Raw genomic sequence first — 17,592 nt, forward strand, 5'->3', positions numbered from 1 at the left:
TTTAGTACCATTTTTTTTAAAAACACACAACTTAATAGAAAGTTACATCGAATTCATGAAATCATGCAATTCGTCAAAAGCATCGCAAAAGTGGTCGCCATGGAATTAATAGGTACGTTGTACGAAGTTCCTATTAAATCATTGGTGGTCGCATCTAACATCAATATGAGGAAGCATTTCGCGTCACAGATTACATCATTGCAGCTGGAAATCGCCGCGCTACGTGACGATCGGAGGTTTAGCCGACGCGACTTTAGGCATCTGTAATATGTCTGGGATCACGGTCAAGATCGCGAGGCCGATCGCTGTCGACGTTATTTTATCGTAAATTTAAGGCAGATGCAAACAGATACTAAGCTTTGTGTCTGGAAGGGTAATGCCCAACAGTCGGAAATCAGATTGAAACGGCTCTCTGCGCTATACCGCTACAGCCCTCAAAACTCCTGACTGTTACCGAATATTGATTATAGTTTTTTAGTCGACACGGAAGCAACATTTTAGTGCTAACTAAGCCTGAACAGAGAAAACAGAACGCAAGTGATTTTAAACTCTATAAAAGCAAACTCAAAGCATAGATAAAATAATAAATAAATAAATAAATAAATAAATCATTTATTTGTTCAACTGTATCACACATACATTATACAAAACAGAAAAGGGTACATAAAAACTCACTAAGCTAACTTATATCTAAAAGTACATGCAAATGTGTGCCACAGAAGCACAAATAGGCTACAGCTCAGCACATGTTACTCCAATGGAGCAACGCTGATTTTCAGCCGTCGCCATTGAGCGATGACGCGACCATGCGCAAATTAACATACAGATTTGATAAAATAAAAAATTAAAAATAGAAATTAATGTCAAAATGGGAATAAAATGCAAATTACATAAATAATATCATTAAATATATTAATTGGAAAATAAAAAGCAGTGGTAACGCAAATGGCAATTTGTGACTACTTTTTACGGGAGGGCGCTTTATGCACGCGACAAGTAAAGCGGTGGTGGGAAGAATCAAGAATTTGTTTTTCTAATAAATGTGATTTTAATTTTAATTTAAAAGTAAATTTAGACTGTATGCATCTCAGCGGTGGTGGAATATTATTCCAACACTTTGTTGCCGCGTACCTAAAACTCCCCGCAAATGCTGAAGTCCTGTGTGCTGGCATAGAAAGAACAGGGCGTGCCAATCTAGCACGACGCCGAGACATGAATATTAATTTGTCATAGAGATACTCAGGTTTGTTGAACTTCAAAATGCCGAAAAGTAAACTAGCGAGATGCAACTGTCTACGAGCTTCCATATTGAGTGCAGACGCTTTGTTTAAATAGGGTGTAATATGATTTCGCGGAGGGACATTGTAAATAAACCGTATACATGCGTTCTGCACTCTTTGGAGTAGACGTTTTGCTTTCTCCGTAAGACGAGGACCATATACGAGGTCACCATAGTTAAGCCTGGAGAGCACCAGCGACTCGCAGACAATCTCCCGCGACCTAACCGACAGCTGATCGCGTATTTTGTAAAGAATACTGAGACGATAGAAACAATTCTTAGCCAAGCCCAACAAATGTTTCCCAAATTTCAGCTCACCATCAATAATTAAACCCAAGTTTCTAGCCTCCTCTACTCTTTCAAGAGACTGACCATCAATAGACACGGTGGGACACGCATTCACAATCTGAGATATTTGCCATTTACTACCAAGTATCATAAATTTAGACTTCTCCGGATTCAGAACAAGTGCATTACGTTTAGACCAATCTGAAATGCTAGCTAGATCCTCATTCATCTGATTGACTGTCTCTGATATATTGTTAGAAGGAGTGCTAATATACAATTGGACATCGTCAGCGTAAAAATGAAACTTACAACTTTTTATTGCTGAGGGTAGATCAGCGCAGTAAATAATAAAAAGTAAAGGTCCCAATATCGACCCTTGTGGTACCCTACGCTCCAAAGATTTAGAGTCAGAGTCCACGGCAGTACCATCACTTTTTTTAATTTGCACATATTGATGACGAGCGGTAAGATAGCTCTCGAACCATGCAAGTGCGCCAGAATCACACCCATAATAAGAAAGTTTGGCAAGTAAAAGAGAGATGCTCAAACAGTCAAATGCGCGCGAATAGTCCAGTAGTGAGAGGATCGTTCCGCGACCTCTGTCTCTCTCGCCTATGATATTATCCACTACATCAATCAGTGCTGTTATAGTTCCGCGGCCCTGTCGAAACCCGGACTGCAGTGTAGGAAGAATATCATTATTTTCGACGTAGTGTGTAAGTTGAGATGAAACTGCTTTCTCCAAGATTTTCGAAAGAAATGGTAATATGCTGATCGCTCTGAGGTCCTTAAAATCGGAAGGGATATTGATTTTAGGCAAAGGAGTCACAATAGCTTCCTTCCAGCATCTCGGCACTACTCCTGTGGTTAATGATTGATTAATGATCACTGTTATGACATCCAACGTACAAGGAAGAGTCAAGAGTATCATATCTCTACTAATTCTGTCACTACCAATAGAGTTTGATTTAATAGACAAAATATATTTAACAATATCAGAACTGCTTACGGGCTCCAAAGTAAAATTTGTGTCAGAGAATCTGTTGCTTTTAAAAAATGATATTTGCTCACGGACGTTATTATTGTTGCAGTGTGGAAGTCGAAGAAAGTGATCATTAATTTTGTTGGGATCATTCAAATTATCTGGAAGTACTCGGTCCCTGTCAAAGTTAGGCAAAACTTTACTTTTGAGATTTTTCCAAAAATGTTTACTGTCATTAATCTGAGTATTAACTAATTTATCTATATAGGCGCGTTTTTCACCGGCTATTGCCACCTCAACCATTTTTTTTAATTCTTTATAATATTGCCTATCATTTTCCAATTTAGTTTTATTAAATTTTTCGTGAGCTTTGTTACGTTCCTCCATCATATTTTTAATAATGTCAGTAATCCAAGGTAAAGAGCCGTCCCTAATGATAACTTTTTTTAAAGGAGCATGAGCATCAAACAATGTAGCGATCATATCATTAAATTTGTCTACCATCTGGTCAACTGTAGATAACTCCGTAACAACAGTCCAGTCAATTGAGTGAAGATCATCGTTGAACTCAGACATATTTATTCTATTTAGTGGCCTGTGAGTAAAGTGTCTTGGCGGAACTTTGCTCTTCTTCAGTGATAATGAAACATTTATCATGGAATGCCCATATCGTCCTGTAATATTACTGACTGTGACGTCATGAAAAGGAGCATTAGTACAGACCACATCAATTAGCTTAGCAGAATGAGAGGTAAAGTGAGTAGGCTCAGTGACCAATTGTTGAAGATTCATATATTCAAGGAACTCTTTGAATTTGACGCTCATACAATCAGTCACAAGCAAATCGATATTAATGTCACCCAAGAAAACAACATGATCATAATTGGAGAACTGGTTAATAGAGTCAGTAAGGGAGTCAATGAATGCGTCCTCGTGTACCCATTGAGGCCTATAGGCCGTACCAACTACTAACTTGAGCCCACTCACTTTAGTAGAGAGCCATAGCTGTTCAATGTGGTCATTTGGGCGTGGCAGATATCTTACGTGAATGTCTTTTTTAATGTAGAATCCGAGCCCTCCTCCGCGCAACCGCTGCATATGCGTTGGGCGTGCGACAGCGTGAAACCTATAGCCTGGCACAGCGGGCGCACGCTCAAGCTGCTGGTCGTTAAGCCAAGTCTCGTTGATCGCTACGATGTCAGCGCTGTGACGGTCCAATGCGACAAGGAAGTCGCCGTGACCGGTATTTAGTGAACCCGCATTAAATAGCCCCAATTTGAAATACTTGGTTTTATTAACCATAAAAGTAAAACATTATTAAAGATATGAAATAAATAAATTTAGTATAAGGGTAGCACTTGATCATAGTTATCAACAAATATGTGAAAATGCGCCGACGTTCTTCGCTTAGTAAATAAAAAACAATATAGACATGACACCAAACAAAATAAAAATAGGTACATAAGACTGGAATAAAAGCATAAAATTGATAATCATATTTAAAATAATTATTGACAATGTTAACTGGAATTAACACTACCAGCGATATTATTATGGAAAATATTTTTTGATTAATAAACATTAGTAATTTAATTAAATAAGCATGGTAACGGAGAAATACAAAATTATTATATTTAATAATGCAATAGTACGAATTATAAAACGATTCATGTAAAATAAATTGAAATTTAGTATTTATGATGAGCACCGTGCATAAATGATTGTTATAAGATTTGGAAGCATTAAATGCATACTCAATGTGATGATACCTTAAAGCTATATGAAAGTCTGAGAAAAGACTATTCCAAAAATATTTAACATGCACTATAATTAACATATATTTAAACAAGAGAACCAAATACGAACGTGCATAATACAAGCAAAAATTGAACAACAATAAAACAGTATTAAAATGAAATAAAAAATACTTTAAAAAATACTTTAACTGACATATCTGTATATCTGCACTAAAGCGGTAATAAAGTAGACACCTGTATTGTACATTAAAATTTCTACTTATGTAAGAAGGGTACAATATACATTTACTGTTATGCACTTTTGACCAGACAAGAACCAACAGTATTATGCCCCAAAAATTTTTGTTAGATCCTGTTCACAGCGAATGCGATGACGCGGTGAGTCGGAGCCCGTATGCTGCCTTACAAATATTTTTCCGTCTTTTGTCCAGACATATCGCCAATTGTGAGATTTGCCCAGATCTCTTGCCCGCCTGAACAGTTGACGATTGGTTTTAGTTAACCTTTCATTAATATAAAAACGGCGATGCGGCATCGGGAGGCCTGTGCCCTCCGTAGTAGCGCCACGGCGCACGCGCGCTGAGTGTAGCAGTTGGTCTCGCACCGCCCGCCGCGAAACGCGGACAACAATGGGGCGCGGCCGCTGCGCTGCGCCATCGCCCTCGAAGGATCGACCAACCCGCGACACAGATACTATGTTTTGCTCCGTTAAATCTACAGCAAGCTTGTCCGCAATGGAGCTAACTAAGTGTACCAAGTTTTCACCCTTTTCTTCGGGGATATTTGTTATTTCTAAGTCATTTCCCAATAAATCCTGGTCACGATCATTCAGTTCCGCCTTCAAGTTCTCAATTGTCACTTGCAGTGATATGTCCTTGTTTGTACTTAACTCTGCTACTTGATTCTCCAGGATGTCGACTCGCTTTTGCAATTGGTCTTGTTTTCGGTCACTCTCTTCAAGCCTTTCAGTAAGCCTAGCAACCACTGTGTTAAAAATTTCCAACTGTACTCGCGCAGCCTTCATTTCCTCCCGCCACTGTCGTGCCTCTAGCATGAAGGATTGCATGTCAGTCATCTCCACGGTATCATTCAGCGCACTGCTGTCATCCAGGTGTTGGGTGAGATTGCACGCTGCCGCACCCCTATTGATATTAACTCCATCAGACACACCACGAACGGGAGTGTTGGTATTGTCCGACTTCGGCATTTTGCTGATACAACACACACATCTCCAGGCTTGCCGATGCTCTCCGGTCAGAGTGCTATAAAATCGTTGCTGCGAGACATTAGCGCAGATTAAATCGTACGCCCTTTTACACGAGAAGCAGATTAGATACTCTCTATCAGTAATTAAAGATTGGCATCCAGCACAGGTTTCATAGTTATCTGGCATTATGAGACGAAAAAGAATATGCCCGCAGAAGCAAATATATATATAAAAAAATAAAAAAAAATAAAAATTTGCTAGGTGGCCGTGGATTCGAACCAGTGTCTTTCACACGAAAGTCGTGTATACGGACCGCAGAGCCACAGCGGCGATGGCGTAGGCGGCGAAACTTTGCTTTCGTTGTTGGGCGGACTGTCAAAGCGCACAGAGTTGGGCGGAGTCTAGGTCTGATGACTAATAACTGGCACTCGTAGCGAAGTAATGATCACAATTACACAGCAGATTTGCACTGATTTAGATTGTTGTTACGACAAATTAAAGAGTGGTTCTTAACTGTACACTAGTCACATAAACACCATTCGGAAGAACTTTTATCCAGGATAATTTTGATATAGAATTTGCACCAGTAGGAATACTTTTTGACTGCTTATTGATTTAATTTGGCGGAGTAAAAAACTTAACGTATTGACGGTAACTCGATCGCGTCGGTACTCCAAAATTATTAATTATCGGTAAAATGTATTTTGAAATTAACGAAACTTAAATTTTTTGCACAATTTTATTAATAAATGAAATGGAAATTGTATGAGAAAGAATTATTTTGCTATCTGTCTGAGTGTTTTCCCGGTTGTTTCTACAGCTGTAAAGAGCCCAGGGTTCATTTTCCTACTTTTTCTTTTCCGGGCAATTTGAAGACAAAGTGATTCACTTTTACTATTAGTAATATGTGGAAGTCCTAATCAAAAGGGACCTTATGGCGGCTGGCGCTTAGGTCTATATATATATATATATATATATATATATAATGGCGTTAATGTCGAGCGATTTATGCGGTCACATAGGTAAATAGGTACTTATAATTACTAAAACAAGTCGCTTCCTTTTTAAATAAACTGGGGCAGTAGCAAAAATATATGTGTGCGACTTTGAGATTAACATCTCATGATTCCGTTGATTCGCAGTGAGACGCAGAGCTAACAAGCGCCCCTGTGACGCAACGACAACCATACCGCAAAGCGATTGGTTTGCTGCGTCTCACTTCGAATCAACTCGAAACGTGGACTTCTCCTGAAGGCTGGTAGGCTGTTGCTAATAAAATATACCTACAATTAGACTTCAATACTATATTTTGTACTAGCTTTTACCAACAACTTCGTATGTAAGTAAAAATCCGTAATCCCGTGGGAATTTCAGGAAATCTCTTCTTAGTGCTCCCCTACACTGTCCTGGGAATCTACACACCAAATTTCAGATTTCTACGCCCAGTAGTTTCGGCTGTGCGTTGTCTGTCAGTCAGTCACTCAGTAACGCAAGAGTTTTATATATATAGAAGATTACAATTAAAAATTACAATTCCACAACATGCACTCCAGGGCGGAGCGTCGATGGCGGCAACTTTAGTTAGCAAAGACAATATTCTTAACTTTTTAATTTTTGCGTCTTAGTAGACGACAAATTTTATGGTCTTCTAAACAAAACCTCAAAATTAAAGTAAATAAACCTAAATTGTTCATAGTTAATTGTTAATAGTTAATTTATTAACTATTAACAATTAACTATTAAGTAAATAAACCTAAATTGTTCATAGTTAATTGTTAATAGTTAATTTATTATTATTATTATTTATTATTGTTACCAACGTAGTATAGATCTATTTAGATTATCGGAATAAAATTATGTTATTTATATTATTTTTATTTATATAAAGAACTAGCTTTTATTCGCGGCTTCGCCCGCGTTAATTTTGAGATATGCCACATATATAATCACGGAAACTTTACGCGTGATTTAAAAATAGATGAAGTTGGTCAAAATAAACTCTGAACCAGGGTCGTCACTAATTCACCTTATATTTATGTCTAATGAAGTCATTGCCATAGACGTCTTTCGCTGGTTAATGTGTTAATTAGGGGTCCTAACGCACTGTCAGAAATAACCGGTCAAGTGCGAGTTGAACTCGCGCGCAGTGTTACGTACTTGTTTATAATTCCTATCGTTGTTGATGTACTAGCAAGCAGAATTAACTCTTTCCCTATTAACTGGAAACCACAGTCAACACAGTCGTTTTTGACGAAAGTCGATGGTCGAAAATTTAGATTGATTTTGCATAGCGATATTTCCGAAACTAATACGCTATCGTACTTAGTGTGCATAAAAAGTAACTATTTTTTAATATAACGCTGCGAATTTAAGACTTCGCGAACACCTTATTTTTTTTACAAAATTGTGAATATTTCAAAAACGACTTAACCGATTCTGATGACCCAGCTTGAAAATCCTATTGTCAGATCATACATACCTTTTAAATTTCATCAAAATCAGACTAACGGTTCGAAAGTTATCGCGTTACAAACATATATGCTTAGAAAAAAATTATTTCTGCCCCAAATTGATTTATAGACCTCTTGTAGATCAATTACCAACTTGATACATACATCACCGTGTATTAATTTGACAGATGTATCTATAATGAGGGTTCCGTTTCACAATTGTAAGGAACCCTAAAAAGCCTCCATTCTCAAAGCAGATGGTTGTAAGTATAAAAATTGAATTTGTTGTAAATATACTTCAGTCCATTCATAGCTTTGCTTAGATAACTATCAAGATAATAATAGTTTTTAACACGTTGTAATTCCGATAAATACCGCTAACACGGCTATTTTTTAGACCAGTGCTAAGTAAGAATTTCGGGTAAGTACTTACTTATAAGTATATATGTGGCCGTCCAAATCAAATGGGACCTTATGGCGCTCGGCATTAACGCCATTATTGCCGTTGTTTTGTATTCGAACAACGGCAATATAGACCTAAATGCCAGCCGCCATAAGGTCCCTTTTTATTAGGACGGTATATTTTTTATCTAGTTAAACATGGCTTTCGAGTTTCGCGGCTGTCGGTTCTGTCTTCCCCGTACGGGATCAAGGCGTGATACTGTATCTACTATACTATATACTGTATAAAAATAAAAATCAAATAAAGTTAAAATTCTTTATTCAATTTAGGATGATATACATCACTTATTGACGTCAAAAATTTACTTAAGCTAAGTCTACCGTCGACTGCCAAAGCGCACAAACTTCACCGCAGCCTTTTCTCCAAAAACGTCATTTGATAATAAATTTATGGGTCTTACCTATATCAAATTTTCAATTTATGATGTCCTAATTATAATTATTGCTACAGACTATTACAATACTAGCTGTTTACCCGCGGCTTCGCTCGCTTAAATGCCGTCGGCAACAGTATTTACTTTGTTTCAAAATGGGATTGGGATACTTAGTTGAGATAAAATATCCATAGCGTATTTAAAATACAATCAGCGCCATCTAGTTTTTTTAATGCAAAGTTTATTTCATTAGCATTTAGCGCCACCTATAATAGAATACAGGTTTCTCGCAAATCCCACGGGAACAATAGTTTTTTCCGGGATGAAAGTTACCCTATTTCCTTCTTCATACTCCTAATTATATATATGAGAAGTTTCAAGAAGATTGGTTGAGTAGATAACGCGTGAAGAGATAATAGACGAATAAACAAACGTACTATCGCATAATTATAATATTAGTTGGGATTTTCGGCAAAATAACTAGGTAATCAATTTTCCTTATTGATTGTAGGTAAACTGCTTAGATGGTCTAATCATTATATAACACCTAAGTGTCAATTGTAAATAAAACTTATGCTTGATAGAAGTCAAACATGGGCTTTAAAACTATGGACAATTGTATGATTAACCTGTTAGCACCAAAGTTTTGCGTCATAGGCTTTTATTCAGAGGAAGATTTTGCAAATCTATATGTTTATACCTAAGTATAATAAAACTGTAAGTAGCCTATGTTTGTATATAGGAGATAAGTATTAAAGAAAAATAAAATATAGGGGGTATTTATTAGTGAACGAGAGTGTGGAGCCGGCATTAGGTTGTTTTGCTAGCGACTTCGCCGGCATAGAGTTTACTATTCTTTTTATTGATTGAAAAGGTATCTACTTTTCTGATAATATATTTAATAATTTATTTTTACAGCATATAAATCTCTGATAACAACATTGTGCCATTAATCAATGCCAACTCTCTTTGGTCTGAAATTCCGATCATCGATTTGTTTTTCGAAAGTGTTGTCAACGTGTTGAGAAAAATGACACTCAATACGGAAAATGTTACCATTATGGAGTCGCCCAAAGGGACAGCAGTTCATGCACTCTTGAACCAAACTCAATTAACCAGAGTGCAGAAGTTTTATGACGCAAAACATATTATGATCACTGGAGCTACTGGTAAGGACTTTTTCTACAATTTTAAGATTCCGTACAAAAAAAAATATTTAAAAGAACGGAACCCTTATAGGATCAGTCGTGCGTCTGCCTGTCCGTCCGTCTATCACAGCCAAATAAATTCCTGCGAATCCACTGAACTAAATCAGGTGAAATTTGGATATTTGATCATTTGGTGTAATCCTACCTATGACCAATAGAGCGATCCAATGAATAGAGTGGCTAGTATTTCAGTTCCGTCTTTGTGTGAGGCGAAAGCAGCTATTTAGTAGATTGTAGGTACTTAGCGGTCCAATAGTGATGTGCAATCGCGTCACGCGGAACAACGGAATGAACGGATGTGTCATTTTCACTAAACATTTTGACCTTGTGACTAATGGCGCTGGCCTGTTACTTTGAAGTTGTTCATATGCGTGCTTTCGGTTCATAGACGCGTTGGTACACATATTTATTCGGTAAGGATATAGGTACACGTCTATAATACTTGTAATCTTATTAGATGCCACAAATCATGTATGTACCTATTCTATTTTCTGTAAATGGTGTTATAAAGACACGATTTTTCTAAATTAAATAATTATTTCATTTTAAGGTTTCGTAGGAAAAATCCTGATAGAGAAACTTCTTCGTAGCTGTCCTGGTGTTGAGAAACTGTACCTTCTGGTGCGACAGAAGAAAGGGAAGGATGTATTTGAAAGGATTGACCAAGTCTTCCAAGAACCTGTGAGTCTCATTAGGTTTCGCTGGGGTAAAGCTGTAATAAAGTACCTTAAATCTTCAGAAATCACACTATCTATTGGCGAAAACCGTACAAATATCTGTCCGATAATTTTCGTCGTCAAACAGCCGTGACAGGGGGATTCATTTTTTTTTATAATATGTAGGTAATTAAGGTATTAAGTAGTACTTATAAGTATGTACTAAAAGTTAAAGTTGTGCTAAAGTTATGTCACCAAAATCACCTCAGTCCAATGCGTGATGACGCGAAAGAAGGAAAAACACAGATTCTCATGTATTCGAATTAAAAATAACAGATAGATATACGTGTACAAGAAGTTTTCTCCGTTCTTATAACAACGTTACCAACAACACAATAAGAATCATTATTCATCGTTCTACTTTCAGATATTTGATCGTCTCAAAGAGCAACAACCGAAATTCCGTCACAAAGTGATGGTCGTGTCAGCAGACTTCGAGCAACCTGGGTTGGGGCTGGCCGTGACTGATAGACAGATGTTGATTGGAAAGGTAAGTTTGACTTAGCCAAAGCAGTATCTACTTTCTGTCCGGGCGTGGCACTGCTTTATTGCACTAGTGTGATGGTGAGGAAGTTTTCTCCTGACCGTCACATTTGACGACCTCGGTGGCGCAGTGGTAAAATGCTCCCCCGGTCAGGTCATGATGGAAAATGATGTTTTTCTGATTGGCCTGATCTGATTTGTTACAAAATATAGTATCGTTGAGTCAGTATCCCATAACACAAGTCTCGAACTTACTTTAGGGCTACCTCAATTTGTGTGATTTCACCTAATAAATATATTTATTTATTTATTAGTGTTATAGAAGGAAGTCGCTTTTCTCACCTAAACACTGACATGATAATTTTAATGTCTAATCTCAACGTACACACGCACGACAGTCTATCTACCTAGGTAGTAGGTAAATATGATTTACCAGAACGCCTCATCAGATTAGGAGTTATTTGCGAAGGAGTAATAGTATTTGAAAAATTGGTTGTCTTCCGTGATGATCTACAAGGGAAAGAAAAAACACAGAATGTTCTATGTCTCCTGGGAGAGGCGTCTTCTCAAAGAGGATAGGCTAGCATTAATTTTAATAGCATTTATTAACTATTTAATCTCAATTTCATCAATAAGACTTCAAAACAGTTAGACGTAAACCTTTCGCAACTCTTGGCTTTGTCTACTTCGTACGTAGATAAAAACGTGATCTTCCACTGCATAAGGGAGTACATCTACTAAACCACCTAGGTGTCGTCCTGATATAAAAATCACAGTAATGAGACTATCAGGATGAGAGCTAGGAGATTTAGTGAATAGCGCTACCGAATTAAGGACAGAAAGACTATACTATCTTTAATGAGATAATTTAGTAAGCAAACGTGATGGTACTTACTCTAATTGTTCAAAATTATGATCATCATGGGGTGCCATCTTCGAATTGAAGTTTGGATGTTTGAATTATGATGTACTTGTTTTACTTTTCAGATTAACATAATCTTCCACGGAGCGGCGACAGTTAAATTTGACGAGCATCTACGAAAAGCAATCAATATTAATGTCAGGGGTCCACTAAATCTACTTAAGCTAGCCAGGGAGATGAAGAACCTAGATGTAAGCGAGGAATTAGTTTATTAGACTTACCTATCATGTCGTTTATCAAAATTATTACTTTACCGAAGCCTAATCGAAAAAATCTTTTAAAGAATGTATTGTAATAAAAAGAACGGTTGAGAATAATCTTTAATCATCTGACTTTATCATTGCACTGTATTATCAAATTCCAAGGTCCCCTTACAAAAAGTTACACAGAATGTCAAAACCACTCTTAACTACACTCTAAAAATTATATTCCTGTATATCGCAATAAAGCCAGAAGAAATATGTCAAAAAAACATATCGATTATAACCATTGCCTTAACTTATACTAATTTTAGGTCCTGATGCACGTATCGACAGCGTTCTCCAACTGTCATCTTTCACATGTAGAAGAAAAGTTCTATACTTTCGATGATGACTGTCAAAAATTGTTTGAGATAATAGACAAGTTATCTCTTCAAGAAATTGAGGACTTACTGCCTGGGTCAGTTGATTTCGTACTATATAAACATAAGTATAAATAACTAGATTTTACTAATGCATTTGATCGTAACAACATAATCATTTTATCAAGTAGGTTATCAAGTACAATAAATCTAAATTAATAGAATTAGAGGCATTAAATATTGTTGATTAATTTGGAATTTATAGCATTGAAACGAAATTCGATATGAGTTTAGTTGTTTTTGAAAATGGTGTGCCTCAAGGATCAGTTTTAGATCCAATCTCTTTTCTAAATTTACAATATTATTTTCATATGATTTTAATTATTGTAGGATCTTAAAAGGTTGGCCCAACACTTACACATTTACAAAAGCCCTCGCAGAGAAAGAGTTAAGAGCAAATGCTTCTGGGATTCCTATTGCTATCTTTAGACCTGCTATTGGTGAGTTTGGTTTTATATATTTTTTCACTAAGTAGACAGCAGAATAAGATATTACTCGTAGTACGTCGAATCTATTCACTTCATATCTTCCTGTAGATGTCATATGAAGCTCTCTCTCTCTCTCTTTTTTTTTCCTTCTCCACTTCGCACTGTCTTCGGCTCCTTAGTTTTCAGATTATTGACACGCATAATCATCAAAGCGTCTAAGTCGTGATTACAATGACATTTCCAAAGAGGGTAGCAAGCTCACATTGAGCTTCGGGTGTCATAGCCGGGTTTGCAAACAGAAACATACTCAAATGAGCGAGAGAGAAAGAGAGACATTTGGATTTTAATAGAAGATGGTAACAATGTGTTTTATTTTTCAGTTGTTTCCACATACAAAGAACCTATTAGCAGTTGGCTGGACAACACTTACGGCCCGACAGGAGTAACTATAGGATTTGGTTCGTATCTGTTTCATCATCTGCATATGATTATTTAAACTAGTTTTCAGATCCAAATCTTGTTAGGGTACGAGAAATGATTCAGTCCGCGAGTGCTCGTTTCTGTACACAACAACCCCAGACAGTGTTGACAAACATCTGTGAAAACAATACCATTATTTTCTCGCGCTTGGGGTCGAACCAGAACCTCTAACGGTGGATGGGTGTGGTGACCACTATACCACAGAGGTCATCAGACTCTAAATCAACATCCACCTACCCTTATCCCACTTTATGTGGTGTGCACAGAATGTCAGCCTCTTCCACATCTCCCTGTCTGATGTTCCTATAAACCTATCTGCTACCTTATTTCTACCGAACGCACTGCACATATGTCTCTTCTTTCACCTTCTACTTTTCCAATGAATTTCTTACCATGTAACGTCCCTACAATGTTGTTGTCCCATTTAGCTTTTCGAGAAATTATACTTTAAAATTTGACATGCAAAAGTGCCTGTAAAGACTTCTAGACTTCTAAGGAGGTCTTCTAAGCAGTTTCAATTAATATTTTCCAGGTACTGGAGTTCTTCGAGTTCTGCACTGCAATCCAGAGGTTTCAGCGGACCTGGTGCCTGTGGATAGTTTGGTCAACTGCTTGGTAGTAGCGGCTGAAAGGGTCCATGCTACATATAAAATGAGGTATCTACAGCCCGTTTAAATCTCTCATTATTATTTCGAATTCTGGTCGAGCTCCTCTATTAACCCTTGGACCTTGAAGAGAAATATAAAAATAACAAATTAGGTACTTGTGAAAAAATTAATGATCATTTTCCATCCCTCCCGACCTGACTAGGGACAATACCTACCTAGGAACCGGTCAGGCGCGGAATGATAACTCAATGCTGCAGAGGTCCTTTGTCATCAATTTCCATTTAATTTACCTAGGTATTTAGGTAGATCTTGTTTACACCATCACGTAAGTTTTCGAATCAACGTTTTCCGTGGCTCTATCTTGTTATGTTATTTGGAACACTTTTGTATTCTTCTCCCTACCATTTGTAATGTTCTATATCCTCTTCTCTTTCTCTTTTTTCAGACCTCCCCCGCCGGATCCTCCAATCTTCAACTACGTGAGCTCTCCTGACAACAGGATCACCTGGGGCCAGTACATCATCAAGAGTATCGACTCATTTGAGCAATATCCTATGTTGAATGCCGTCTGGTGAGTGGCGGGCAAATACGCACTATGTGGCTAAGGTGTACCAAATTAGAAAATGCTCTGATGAGAGTGACAATAAAAACATGTGGTTTCGCAATCCACACATTTCGTATGTTTTATTCATGATGATATAACATCCACTTATTGAAGTTACAATCAACTAGCTTTTGCCCACAACTTCGTATGTGAGTAAAAATTCGTATCCTGTGGAAGTGCTCCCCACAGACCATACATGGTCTGTGGTGCTCCTCTACACTGTCCTAGGAACCTATACACCAAATTTCAGCTTTCTACGACCAGTAGTTTCGGCTGTGTTTTGCCTTTCAGTCAGTCAATCACTAAGCACCGCAAGGGTTATATATATATATATATATTGATTTCCGACTTCCATATTAATAGCGATGGATGAAGAATTCCTATTGAATTTTCCCTTAATAATTGGCTATTACATTACCTACGTCTTTCCAGGTACCCCACGTTCACATTGACAAAGTACGCCTTACTGTACAACATCTACGATTTCTTCCTTCACGTGGCTCCTGCTGCCTTTTTAGATGTATTGATGTTATGTGCGGGAAAAAAACCGAAGTGAGTGGAATATTTATTTGTTTATTCACACAAGTGGAGAAGAGACATACTTTGTTCACATTTATTGTTTCTACTTCTTCTTCCCTCCTCTAATTTCTCGGGGTTTATATTTTTCTTTGTCGCTTTTTGTTTGTACACTGGCCCGCCAGATGTCAATTAAATATTTTTGGATATCAATGTATTATGTACTAGATGTTGCCCGAGGCTTCGCTTCCGTGGGAATTTTGAGATATAATCTTGGATAATGTTCTAATGGTGAAAGAATCATAGAAATCGGTTCGGTAATTTTGTAGATTAGCCGCCTCAAACATACAAACTCACAAACGCTTACCTCTTTATAATAATAGTACCTATAGATTTATCAAGTATTTTTCAGGTATGAGTGTTTATAATATTTATTTTTAATAGGTATCTACTTTTTATTCTCTTTTACGTATATCTCTGTCTCTTGTCCTGCAACTTGCGTCACTAAATTTTAAATAAGTAGTATTTTTTTTATTGGTGCCTTTTCGCTTTGTTCACGAGCCACCTTACCTCCGATTTATGTCCCAAACTTTTGATTTTCTTTTTAAATAAATAAATAAATATTGGGACAAATCACACAGATTGAGCTAGCCTCAAAGTAAGTTCGAGACTTGTATTATGGGATACTAACTCAACGATACTATATTTTATAATAAATACATATATAGATAAACATCCAAGACCCGGGCCAATCAGAAAAAGATCGTTTTACCATCATGACCCGACCGGGGATCGAACCCGGGACCTCTCGGTTCAGTGGCAAGAACCTTACCACTGCGCCACCGAGGTTGTCAAGTAAACAAGTAGTAAGTAAATGAAATAAACAAGTTGTACCTACATCCTATTTCTCATTTCAGAATACTGAAAATATATAAGAAAGTGCACAAAATGTGTGCAGTGGTAGTGTACTTTCTCACACATCAAATAACATTCTGCAATAAAAACACACAAGAATTATGGAGCTTCACAAGTGACGGTGACAAGGAGGTAAGTACTTACCATCTACCTTTTATGTTTTTGATAAGTACTTCTTAAAAAAAAAAACAAATAAATACCTACCAATCGAACTACTTAAAAACTGAACAAGCCAGTGTTGCTACATCAAATCCACCAAAATTAGATACGTACTTACATACATTTTGGCATCAGAATTTAATTATTTTAGTAAGCACGACAACTGTCAGCCTTTCGTCGGAGGGGCTTTCTCGGATACAAATTAGCTAAGAACCGGTGTGAAGAGAGATTAGAGGCTCAGATGTTTTATCTGAGGATGATCTCAAAAACATACTAGAGCTGTTTACTTAGGTTCTGCAAAGGTACAGGTTAGATTTAACGGGTCACGTCGTAAGTTAAAAAGAGGTCTCGGGGAAATGGGTGAAAAGGTGCTTTCGACGAAGAGTGATTCTGTGAACTGTGGACACATCTTCAAATTCTCACGAGATATAGTAAAACTGGACGTCATTTTACAGATATTTCCATTCAACATGCAAGATCTGAATTGGGATGAGTATCTGGACTCCTATTTGGTGGGGATTCGGAGGTATTTGTGCAACGAGACAGATGACATGCTGTGCCAGGCCAAGATCAAGCGGAGAAGGTAAACACTTTTATTTATTTAGTGAAATTTATTGTACCAAGTAAAAACATTACATAAAAACAAATGATGAATGAAAAAGCTATCATTCTTGAACGACATGAGAGGGTACTTTTTATCCCAATAGGTATTAATTACCACAGGAGCGAAGCCCTGGGAGGCAGTTGGTCCTAGTAATCCTACTAATTTTATAAATGAGAAAGTTTGTGAGGAAAATATGTGTGAATGTTTTTACTCTTTCATGTAAAATCTTAATTTTTTTTTGTTACAGGTTGTACTATCTACACCAAATAATGAAAATCATTTTATGCACGCTATTTGTCTTTACTCTATGGTCCAGCTTTAATTTATGGTAGAATAAAATTTTATTTACAGAACTGCTTCTTATTACATAAACCTACTTCCCTCCCTGTAAAAATAATACCATGGATTTAGTAAGTACTTTGTACATCAGTAAGTACCTACGTATAGGTAGGTACCTAGCTAAAATTATCCAAGGACGGATCCAGGATTTAGATACTTAGGTATTTCTGGGCGGAGCACAAAAAAAAA

General features: G+C 37.1%; 2 protein-coding genes across 4 annotated transcripts; one reads left to right on the plus strand and one right to left on the minus strand.

Moving 5' to 3' along the window:
* Positions 1–4,154: 4,154 nt before the first annotated feature.
* Positions 4,155–6,181, minus strand: LOC128681850 (uncharacterized). The gene has a single exon (XM_053766091.2). The coding sequence runs from the start codon at positions 5,697–5,699 to the stop codon at positions 4,632–4,634; it is 1,068 nt and encodes a 355-aa protein (XP_053622066.1). The 5' UTR covers positions 5,700–6,181; the 3' UTR covers positions 4,155–4,631.
* Positions 6,182–8,262: 2,081 nt separating this feature from the next.
* Positions 8,263–17,433, plus strand: LOC128681851 (fatty acyl-CoA reductase wat-like). 3 transcript variants are annotated; one of them, XM_053766092.1, is made up of 14 exons: positions 8,263–8,384; positions 9,718–9,968; positions 10,558–10,688; positions 11,091–11,213; positions 12,194–12,319; positions 12,643–12,788; positions 13,081–13,190; positions 13,559–13,636; positions 14,191–14,314; positions 14,712–14,837; positions 15,303–15,422; positions 16,304–16,433; positions 16,916–17,043; positions 17,312–17,433. In XM_053766092.1, the coding sequence occupies exons 2-14, from the start codon at positions 9,830–9,832 to the stop codon at positions 17,394–17,396; spliced, it is 1,566 nt and encodes a 521-aa protein (XP_053622067.1). In that variant the 5' UTR covers positions 8,263–8,384; positions 9,718–9,829; the 3' UTR covers positions 17,397–17,433. The 3 variants fall into 3 exon arrangements, with proteins under 3 accessions (XP_053622067.1, XP_053622068.1, XP_053622069.1); XM_053766093.1 differs by lacking the exons at positions 8,263–8,384; positions 9,718–9,968 and adding an exon at positions 10,322–10,420 and having other exon boundaries at positions 17,312–17,432; XM_053766094.1 differs by lacking the exons at positions 8,263–8,384; positions 9,718–9,968 and adding an exon at positions 10,402–10,478 and having other exon boundaries at positions 17,312–17,432.
* Positions 17,434–17,592: the final 159 nt, after the last annotated feature.

Source organism: Plodia interpunctella, chromosome 28 (genome assembly GCF_027563975.2).
Source record: "Plodia interpunctella isolate USDA-ARS_2022_Savannah chromosome 28, ilPloInte3.2, whole genome shotgun sequence".
NCBI classification, from domain to species: domain Eukaryota; kingdom Metazoa; phylum Arthropoda; class Insecta; order Lepidoptera; family Pyralidae; genus Plodia; species Plodia interpunctella.